General features: G+C 36.1%; 1 protein-coding gene across 3 annotated transcripts; it reads right to left on the bottom strand.

The window, feature by feature from the left end:
* Nucleotides 1–3: 3 nt before the first annotated feature.
* On the bottom strand, nucleotides 4–11,668 carry LOC139769366 (fatty-acid amide hydrolase 2-like). 3 transcript variants are annotated; one of them, XM_071700355.1, is made up of 10 exons: nucleotides 11,150–11,668; nucleotides 4,365–4,535; nucleotides 3,918–4,137; nucleotides 3,253–3,470; nucleotides 2,395–2,506; nucleotides 1,752–2,050; nucleotides 1,578–1,676; nucleotides 675–842; nucleotides 392–571; nucleotides 4–263 (listed from the first exon to the last, which is right to left on the bottom strand). In XM_071700355.1, the coding sequence occupies exons 2-10, from the start codon at nucleotides 4,530–4,532 to the stop codon at nucleotides 156–158; spliced, it is 1,572 nt and encodes a 523-aa protein (XP_071556456.1). In that variant the 5' UTR covers nucleotides 4,533–4,535; nucleotides 11,150–11,668; the 3' UTR covers nucleotides 4–155. The 3 variants fall into 3 exon arrangements, with proteins under 3 accessions (XP_071556456.1, XP_071556457.1, XP_071556455.1); XM_071700356.1 differs by having other exon boundaries at nucleotides 11,197–11,668; XM_071700354.1 differs by lacking the exon at nucleotides 11,150–11,668 and adding an exon at nucleotides 8,356–8,846.
* Nucleotides 11,669–11,670: the final 2 nt, after the last annotated feature.

Below are 11,670 nucleotides of genomic sequence, written 5' to 3'. Positions count from 1 at the left end.
ATGTATTTGTTATTTAGAAACATTATATTTTCAGATTTGTTTGGAAATATTGTAAGAGAAATGACCGCAGCAGATCGTTACCTTGTTTGCAGCCAAGATACAACCCTCAACTTAATTTAACTTATTTACAAAATAAATTAAAAGTCTTCGAACATTCAGCATTCACTTATCGATACTGATGGTGGTACCCACCCACCGAAGGCCATCTCCAGCTCTTTCGCAACCGCCAGGCAGAGACGGTCTTGATAAGGCGCGGCTATGACCTACAAGTTTTTATATGCATTACGCATCGAAGCGATTATTCTACTCTGCTTGATGTCGTACACGTATTTTAAATTTTTTTAATTGCAAGAAGTAGGAGAACCTTGATCTTTTGACCAGTGAGATTTACCTGAACGCCTATGGGCATCCCCTCGTGATTAAGCCCCATCGGCACGTGCGCCGCGGGAAAGCCGACAATATTGAAGAAACCGCAGCTCGCAGTGGACAGTATTTCGCATAATATAAACTGTGGAAGAACCGGGTTTCGGAAGGTGGGGTAAATAAATACTCCGTTGTCCCCCAACAGGTCCTGCGGTAGGGACAAAGAGAGAAAACGGCACATGTATAACGGCACTGGTAACGAATTGACTCGTATAGACATGATAATTGTGTCAGACTTCCAGGACACTAACCAGCAGCTTCTGTCGAATCTCCTCTCCCTGCTTCGTGTAATGCGATATTTCTGAATCCTTGAATGGGAAATGCGTCTCAATCAGTAGATTGAAGAAAATCATCTGCTTCGTGTGTTGCGACAGGCCGAACAGAGCTTTCAGCAACTCGACCGATACGTTTTTCTGGTGCTGCGAAAAACAGGAAAATTAATATCAAGATCAATAGCACAACCCTTACGGGAAAATACTACAGAAAGGCTACTGTAGTTGTGAAAAAACTATACATGAAACTATGGTAAATATTACAGCAATTACTATAGTTTTATGTGCTTTTTTTCGCAACTATAGTAGTTTTTCCATTAGGGAAAACTTATAAGCATATATCTTTTACATGTAGATATACTACGTGTAAATATACATTTAATGTAACAATATATTGTATATAAATACAAACACAATATATAGTTATAAAATGGAAGATTATATATTAATCTTATATTAATTATTATTAATTATATTAATTATTAATATTATATTAATCTTCCGTTTTATTTCTCTCGATTCCTGTGATATTCTAAATGATAATGATATTTATGTATCGTAACAATGATAAAATAACGCATTCCACTTCTGAAATAAACGTTGCGGCAATACTACGCTACGCGGCTGCAATACCGTAATGCTTCGCAGTAAAATACGATTTTTTACCGTTTTTTTTCACCGCGATATGGAAAGGGCACGAACGTGACGTGACTTTCACGTACGGAAAATAAGCTGGTTATAATTATAAATTTTCCTCCTCCATCTCTACGTAAGACTACATTTTAGCAACAGTCAGCGAGGCGCTAAAAGTCTTAAACTATTTAATATAACGATCCTCGTGTATATTTTACAGCGGAAAAATAAACCGCTCGTCTTGTATACCTTGGGATTGTTCGTGTCTATCAGCATTTGAGGGGGCTTCATATTCAAGAACCCCGTTAGCACAATTTCGATGATTGTCACTGGCCACTCTATTGGTAACTGTAACGTCAAATTAACGTATACGTTAAATCTCTTGCGTATACATACCGGTACCCCGCTGCGAAACACTGTTACCTTCTCCGCGCAGACGTCATACCGCGCGAAATGATTAGCGGCTCTCAGAACGCACTTCTCAATTTCCGCCGGCATCGGCAAAATGCCGAGGGACCTGTCCAAACTTTGTCGATAGTAAATCTTTATTTGCCTCAAGTCCACCGGCACATCTAGACGCAGGTCGCGATTGCATTTCAATGTCATCACTCTCATAAGCAGGCCGAGATCCTCGGCGTATCTAGTCATCGGGCCGAAGGTCGTGAACTTTTGAAAGTATTCGTCATCGGTGTATGGGAAGTGTCCATCGGTCGGAATAAGTCCTGCAAGACAAGGAGAGAATCCAATTAATATTACAGCGGACTTTTTAATTTTTAACTTTATGGGAAGTGTCCATCACTCACGGAATAAGTCCTGCAAGACAAGAAGAGAATGCAATTAATATTACAGCCGCCTCTTTTAATTTTTTATTTTATCTCGAACATTATAATAAATTTGTAAAATGTCTTTTTTTTCAATAATAGGCTTTTTAACATATAATAAATGTTACCAAAAAATAATCTAAAGAAAATAGGTTTAATAAAAGGATTTAAGTCCAATTAGGTCCATCAAAGGATCAGTAATGAAATAATGTAGAATACAAACATATTAAAGAATATCGATTTACCAGGTGTGGGTTTGTGTCCAAAAACGCCATTCAAGAAAGCCGGTACTCTTATAGAGCCAGCCATGTCCGAACCAAGTCCGATCACAGAAGCACCTGCCCCGAGCAGCGCACCCTTAAACAAGAATTTATTTAAACGTTATTTTCTTTTTATTTAGAGCGTATCAAATCGTTTCATTTTAAACAGGAATTATAAATACAATTTATTTAGTAATTTAGTCGATACATATCTTAGTTGGATAATACTTAGATAACAAAGTAAGGATATTGCGTGGTGCTGCGTTTATGTTTCCCGAGAAAGGAAAGTGCTCTGAGTGAAAGTAGTTTTATGAGTAATAAATGACAACGTATCTCTCGCTCGGGTAAGATTGTTGGAATTTCGATGTTAACTCGAAGTTATCACCTGGAAGATAAATTCTCGCGGATAATCTGCGTTCGTAACCGCGATGAAGCAATCAATAACTTTGCTGGTCGGTTTTTTTTTTTATAAACTGGAGGAAAATGTTTCTTTTCTTGTAACACACTTTACGTTATTCTTTCGATCTACCTCGTCTATTTTATACACAGAAGAAAAGAAGTGTCAAATCAAAATATACTCGTATATATGGAACAATCTATGATTCTTCTTATATAAGAATTTCTATTTTTTATTTCAACTTTCTTTTTAGTCGAATATAAATGACTTCATCCAAGCAAGTTTTCGTACGCAATATATGTCTCATTTCAAGATTATAGATTGTGTATGTACGAATATACAAATCTTGATCTGACACTTCTTTTTTTTCTGTGCACAGACAGTGATTTTTTTTCAAGAGTCTTAAATAATTTCTCAAATATTTAATGATCAGAGAGCTGAATTACTTCTCCACCGGACGATCCACCGGCGGAATATCTAGTGTCGTAAGGATTACAAGTGCGGCCGCAAAGCAGATTCGTGCTGTCGAACCCGCCGCACATCTCCGGCGTGTTCGTGACGCACAGCGGTATCGCGCCGGCATTTCGGAGCATCTCGACGACCACGGCATCGTGGTCCGCCTTCACCCCTTTGCGAGGCAAAGTGCAACCTGTGTGGCTGCAACCTGCAATCGTATAGTAAACGTTTATTTACACACACACACACAAAAAGAAGTGTTAAAAATCAAGACTATTCTTATATTCTTGTATATAAGCAAGAATCTATAATCTTGAAATGAGATATAAATTGCGTTAAACGAAGAAAACTTGTTTGATTGAAGGTATTTTAGTTTAATCAAGAAAAAAAAAGTTGAAATTCTTGTAAGAAGATTATAGATTCTTGCTTATGTACAAGAATATACGTCCTTGATTTAACACTTCTTTTTTTCTGTGTAACTGTTAAATAAAATTGCCCACAAATACTCGCTTTAATGTACTTAATTAATATATTCAATATAATTTAAGCTTGCGTTTTCTATTTCTGTACATTTTTATACGTATATATATATGTATGTGATTTTTTAAAATGTAAAGATACAATTAATAAAGTATTAACATCGAGGAATTCATACCTTTTAAAGCACAACATTCTTTGATGGTAATTGGAACGCCATAGAGCGGCTTTTCTTTTTCTAAAGTCTCGACATCGAATTTGCCCTCTTTCAATTGTTGGTCGCAGGTTTTCGCCTCGATTATCGCGGCGAGAAATCGATTGTCGACGACAGCGTTTAGGAAAGGATCTACTTCCTTGATGCGCGTTACATACGCTTGCACCACTTCGTAACTCGTAATCTGTTTTTTTTTTTTAAATACATTTAAATACGTTTAAGATAATTTCTATTTATAGAAACTTCCTAAGGACATACTTTGTATCTATAGGTACGTGTTACAAAGTATAGCGAATTGTAAAAATAAAAATTTATCGTAATAATTATATGCAACTGGCCCAAAGCAAAGGAATAACTATCGCTAAAATTACGCGCAGAGGAATATCGCTAAAAATATAGCGAACAACTCACCTCTCTCTGTCTGATCTTCTTAGCGAGCGTCGTGGCGCTTAACATGTATATGGAGTGAGTAATCGGTGGTATACTTGGCGGTTTCTTGTAAATAAATAACAAGATCCGACGAAATATTTCATATATGACATTTGTGACGCAGAACACATAACGTAATTTCAACAACATTGCCTGTAAGGTAAACATTTTTTATTCAATGTATAAATTAATGCATAAATTATTTACGCTAATTGACATAAACAGTTAAACTCAGACGATTTGACTTTTAAGCCGAAAAAATGTTTAAATACCCGCCTGTTTTGACGTACGTCGATACCTATATTTGAAGAAACGATGTGCTTATCAGCGAAACATAGAACGGCCGAGATTAGCATTACGCAATTACGCAACGAGTTTTAAAATCATGGACACACCTCACACACCGCATTATCAACAACCGTACATACATAGCTTTACGATGCTGGCTAGGTGGTCTTATTGAATTTCGCATTGAATTTCGCGTCACGGTTCGCGGAGCTTCGGATAATCGTAACCATAAGTCTATCGCGTGCCTGGCGCGCACAGATCATTGAATAACAATGCCATGTTTACGATGGCTTCTTTCGCAATCGGCCGCGACTAGATATTTCGGGACCAATAATCGTACATCACGTTTCGCATCTGCGGCGCAGGTAAATCGGAACGCGTTTTTCCAAGGCCTCGCGCCACATTTCCTCCTACCTCTCCCCTCCCCGTGAAATTTTATAATTTAATCTCGTTTATTATAAGGATAAAAAAATTATATATTTTTTTTTAATTCTCATAAATATAGGGCTAACTAAGAACCAGCGCGGTAAATGATGCGCGAAAGTTTTATTTATATTTTTATTTTACATATTCTCCAACCTTTGACTGCATGCCGACTAGATTTGTCAGACTTGAAACACAGCTCCGGTTGGAGTAGTAAAATTCCCCCTACACCTAATTAAATCGATTTGATTTAATTTTTGATGCTATATGCATCTAAATATAACTGTAAAGAAAGGGGAGGATTTTACTACTCCAACCGGAGCTGTGTTTCAAGTCTGACAAATCTAGTCGGCACGCAGTCACAGGTTGAAAAATATGTAAAATAAAAATATAAATAAAACTTTCGCGCATCATTTACCGCGCTGGTTCTTAGTTATAGCCCGGTTTCTATATATGCGGATTTCTATTGGAACCTAGACTTCGCTTTTTAATTCTATTCTAAAAATTATATTTTTTTATCTTTATAATACAAATATACATTATACATATATGTAGGGGAGACCGGGGCTAAACCGCCAACGGGGTTGAACCGCCAAATCAAATATCTCGGAACCTGTATATTGTGCGAACTCGCTATTAACATTGTAAACGCTGCTTATGGTACCCATGTGACCAACGGAGTTTCGGCAGGTTACCTGCCGTGTTATGATTTTTACGGAGGCAAACGTGTTTTCGTGGTGAAAAGTGAAATTTTCTGCGCGTGGAAATTTTGTAATATCTGCAATAATATTTGCTCTCCAAATCTCGAGGTACGTGATTATAAATGCATGCTGATTATAAAGAGTAATGCATGCTGAACACGAATCCAGTGTAGATATCTAATATTTCATGGGCGATCAAACCTGAAACTGATTTATCCCGGGGGGGGGGGGGGTGGCGGTTCAACCCCGGCATTTTTTAGATTTCAATTTTTCCACCGTTGTCGTTTTTGCTCTATACCGGTTAAACAAAGCAACATAGATAAAAATTTCCTATATAAATTTTGTAGCTAAAGGTTCACTCTTTACAGTGGTATACCACATTTAACTAAAATTATTTATTTTGTTGTTAAAAATCGGCACCGAAAAAAAACTGGCGGTTTAGCCCCGGTCTCCCCTATATCGTATTCGATAATCCGCAGGTGTTCTTTTGCGCCTGCCTCAGCGAAGAGCTCGGTATTTTAATATGGTGATTAATTCTCGTCTGTTTTTGCCTTTTACGTCAATGTTTTCTGCTTAAAAAGGAATGACTAAACGCTCGTGTAAATTGACCGACGCGACTCGGGGACTGCCCTTTGGTCAAGTACACTCCCATACGGACACTTGCGCGACGTACGTATACAAAATATCTAGACCCGGATACACGAAGCCACGTGTATCTTGAATAATTCAATTCTTCCCGCGCGAGGTGCTATGTAAGGCGATTTCCTCATCATCGGCCGCGAACGTAGACGAAAGAAAGCTTTCGCTCTCGACAATATTCAGCGCGATCCTCGCGCGGACGGTTTCGACATCCACGACAAAATCGGCCTTCGAAAACGCCTTCTCCAGCACGAAAATTATTACGAAAGATTAGATTCGACTCTCAAGATCGTGACAATCGTCGGTTTTCTCGTGTTTTCACTAAATTGCACGAAGGCTCGCGAGGAACGTGTGAAAAAAAAATACTCCCTTCTGCATAATTAAGTCATTAAAATTGTCAACTATATTTTATATTATATTTCGAATGAATAATTTCTTGCGATATCGGAAATCGGAAATAATCTTTTAATCGGTCGTGACTCTCCGCGTTGCGTAGGAGAAACTGATACACCAGAGTTGGCTCCGATAAATGTCAGTTAAACTATATTACGCAAGCGCGAAATACTGAGAGAAGTGTTTGTTCCGATGAAAACGTTGTTGATAACAAGATATCTATTACAACAATTCAGACATCATTAATTATAATCCGACGAAGAAAATATGCTGAGAAAATATCAATTAATAATTGAGCAAATGATAATACATCAGAGTCGATGTATTCATTAATTAAGATTCACACATTATTCGAAGTATCTACACAAATGTTTATCTTATCGGGTTTCGAGACGTTTGGCTCCGGATATCCAGTGCCTACTTTATACAGTATCGTCATGTAGAAGCGAATATAATTGGTGCTTCTGAATGATAGACGACACGTACGCCTTACTAATCAAGAACGCGATATTCAAACGTAGTTGTTTTTGTTCTAACCATTCTTTTTGCATAATGCGCATTATAAAAAAGAATTAAACAAACGAAATCATACGTAATAGGTCGAGAAAATATCAATAATTGAGCAAATGATAATACATCAGAGTCGATATATTCATTAATTAAGATTCACACATTATTCGAAATATCTATACAAATGTTTATCTTATCGGGTTTCGTGACGTTTGGCTCCGAATATCCAATGCCTACTTTATGTAGAAGCGAATATAATTGGTGCTTCTTAATGATAGGCAACACGTACGCCTTACTAATCAAGAACGCGATATTCAAACGTAGTTGTTTTTGTTCTAATCATTCTTCTTGCATAATGCGCATTATAAAAAAGAACTAAAAAAAAAACGAAATCATACGTAATAGATCGAGCAATCATTAGCTGCTGTATCTTTCCATCCTGTTATTTTCAATGTCATTGTCAATAACAAATTTTTCTCACGTTAAACGGTTACCACGTTTGTCCGTCGTTATCACGCGCCCATACGATAACCTGTATTATGTAGGGCGAAATATAATCTAAAATCTTAAGATAAAACGAGAAATGGAATCTTTTTAAATTTTTTCTTTCTTACGTGTTTTATTTACGACGGCAAGTATGGAAATTTTTGTGACTCCAAAGTCTCTTAAGATAAAACGGAACTAGAATGTTAAAAAAAAATTTGTTTGCATATGCTTAATTTATGCATGACTGCAATTCTTATGAATATTTGTTTTGACATTTTTTTATTACTTAAGTTCCGTTCCGCTTGCGAGAAAAATTCTCGTTTTGTCGCACTGAAAGGATCACTGTTGTCCCGGTTGTCGAGACGATCACTATTATATAAAAAGACAAATCGTTTTATTGCACACGTACCGCCAAACAACGTTCCGATATTCAGCAAGCCGAATTCCGTTCGGACTTTTCTTTTCGGCCTGAACCGAAGAATTACTCGAGAGAGTGTCAAAGGCGCCGCGGACGAAAAGTACCGAATACTTACTTTCTAGCAGTTTCCTTTATTTGGCGTGACGGTCTCTCGTCGTTTAAAGGTAAAACACCGCAGATCGGCGAATCCGCGAAAACGTACCGCTCCAAACGGTCCGGACGATTTGCGTAAGCGCGCGCGGGCAACCAGTTTCTAGTCGCACCCCGAGAGTGTGTATCATTGACGCGCGGCACAGCGGACTGAATGTAACGATGCCACGGCTTGGGATTTTAACAAAAGTCGGTGGGGGAGTCCGACACGGACCTCCAGGGTGCCTCATAAACTCGGAATTGCGCTCAATGGCCGCGTGTGTGGAGGACGACCAACGATGGACGGCCTTTAGAAAAACGAATCTGCGTGATACACGTATTTAGAATTGCAAGCCGACTACCGGCATGTCCGACGATGGTTGCACAATCGGCGCATTTTCTAAATGCCTCCGATATTTCCTCGTCGATCGCGATTTCGATTAAAAAAAAAGTTCTCCGGGTTTTAATATAGTTTTCCAGGATATTAGATGAAATATATTTGTTATAATCGAGTTATATTTTTTTGAAATATATTTTAATTTGAAGAGAAACGCGGTTTGTTAGAAATATTTATTTTTTTTATAATACAATTGCTTACTTTTAATTTAAATTTAAGTCATAAATGATATTTTATTTATTTAGGTATGAATTTTTCAATAAAAGAAAGAGCAAAATTATATTCTTATCTCGAACTAAAATGTTAAATTTTAATTAATAATCGAATTTGTACCGCAAGTAAGTTTTAATTTTGATTGATGTAAAAAAACTTCTAACTTGAATATTAATGTGTGCTATTTAACATATTAACAAAATTTAATCAATATCCGTTGTATCTTTTTGGCGATTTCATACATCACTGAACAAGTCGCTAAGCTACAATCAGGTGCATTGAAGTAAAAGGTTGCAATTTTTTAATTTCAATACTCGCAATTATTATATCGCAATAATTATAGTGCAAAACTGACAACTCTTCCTTTCCTTCATAACTGCGAATTCTTACACATCGTGATAAGAAACTTATACATATACAAAATTAGCGAACAAAGGCACAAAATTCTATTTTTTAAAATTTATTTCTGTGAGAAATTTGCGCAACATGTGGACAAATACTATTGTTTCAAAAATTGTATGCTAGAATATCTCAATCCATATTTCTAGCTGCAATATCGAGATATAAATCTCTGATCTTTAATTCAAATTAGAGAGATGTTAATAACATCTGCGCTCAAATGGCGTTTTGCGGTACTCTTTATCGCTCTCGTCTAGCCGCGCTTGCCGCTTTAAATTCATTAATTAAGATAAATGTCCCAGTGGCCGTTTAAGCATAATTCGTCAGAAATAATACAATTTATAATATTAGAAAGATCTTTGATATAAATAATTTGTATTCTAAGAACCAGGCGCTGTAAATAATGCGCGAAAATTTTATTCCTATTTTACATATCTTCCAACCTTGACCGCAGCCCGGGTTCGAACCTGGAACTTCCTTCATTCCGTGAAGGTGTCGTATCAATTCGACCACTGAGGCATGTGGTAATGCCTCAGGCTATTTATCGCAATAGCCTATTATTAGTTGTAATATTACGCGTACTTTCAGCCAGCGTAATTTAAAATTCGAAGTATAGGTTCCAATGGAAATCCGCACGAATATAGAAAACGGGCTAACTAAGAACCAGGCGCGGTAATATTGACTGAGGTAATATTTTTCGCAATGATTTCTTTACAGTTATTTAGATGCGTATGGAATCAAAAATTAAACCGAATCGATTTAATTAGGTGTAGGGGGGGGATTTTACTACTCCAACCGGATCTGTGTTTCAAGTCTGACACATTTAGTCGGCATACAGTCAAGGTTGGAAATAGAAATAAAAATAAAACATTTGCGCATTATTTACCACGCCTGGTTCTTAGTTAGCCCGTTTTCTATATTCGTGCGGATTTCCATTGGAACCTATACTTCAAATTTTAATTTGTATTCATTCGAAAACTTTTAAGATTCTCTTAAACAAGGAAAAATTATTTCAACTCACATATGTAAATTATTAATTAAATATTTACATAAGTAATGGAGCATGTCAATGTATCAGTGGCCGGACAGCTGAAATAGGTTATGGCCTAGTATCCGGACATAACTTATGTCCCAGTGTTCGACCAATTAGAAAATTAGCATGTTGATGAAAAATATTGTTATAAATAGATAATTAATGACAAAAAACAGTTCTAAATTGATGTTTATATATTTAATGATATTTTATTCTTGTCAATTGCACGATATAGGGCATTTAACTTACAAGTTAAATAAAGTTCTTAACTACAGTGAACAGGCAGATAATAAACCCGAATAATTAAGCAAAATAATATAATTAGTTAAAGTTTAATTGTTCCTTCGTCACCGGAAAGTCTCTTTCACTGACATAAAAAATCCAGTTAAGCTCAATGAGGTAATGAAAAATAAATTTTGACTTTGATTATGGTAACAATAGCTATTATGAATTAATAATTAACTTATTTCAAATTTTCACATTTGTAAATGAAGATAAATTGTCGACGAGTAATCTCTAAATCAGAATCAGTGAAAAGTAACTGAAGTGGCATATTTTAGACAGTTTAGACTGATATCAGTGAATAGTCACTGATGCGTTCAATGACTATTCACTGATATCAGTGTAAAGTATGTTATTTCAGTGACTTTTCGCTGATTCAGATTTACAGAGTAGTTTTAAAAGGTCTCACATGCATGCAATTAAATGCCTTTAAAAACATGTAATTATTACACTTACCGCACAAATCTATTGATTACTAACAGGCGACACTGCATGACACTAACCTCTCATTTTTTGACAAGTTGCGTTCGCACTTCGCACATGCGTTCGGCGATTGTCCAGTTATCCGAACATTTAAAAATATCATTTTAATTGTTATTTTTAGGATAAATTTCGTCAAAACGAGTTTCTAACTAATTTTTAAAATTAGATAATTGATTATTTATTTACATATATAATTGAATGTTCAATTTTCATACTATTAGCTACATGCTTACGCTTAACGAATCTGTTAACGATTGGCCATCATTTTGACAAACAACAAATACGTGCTCATTTAATCAATTTTTTTAAATACAAAAATTTTTAATTAGGTTTACTTCTTTTTCCGCAATTAATTGTTAAATATTAAAGTTTTTTTTACAATAATAATTATTTTCATTTTTAATTGTTCAAATAAATAGTAAGTATTTTTCTCCAATGTGGTCGGACACTGGGAACTGGGACGTGTCCGGCGTCCGGCCTGTACTGGGACTACT

This window comes from Temnothorax nylanderi, unplaced genomic scaffold, assembly GCF_030848795.1.
Source record: "Temnothorax nylanderi isolate EJ_2023f unplaced genomic scaffold, tnyl_v1.0 TNYL_tig0022_pilon, whole genome shotgun sequence".
NCBI lineage: Eukaryota > Metazoa > Arthropoda > Insecta > Hymenoptera > Formicidae > Temnothorax > Temnothorax nylanderi.
The sequence above is the reverse complement of the archived record's forward strand: the minus strand, read 5'-3'. Positions and strand labels throughout refer to the sequence as shown.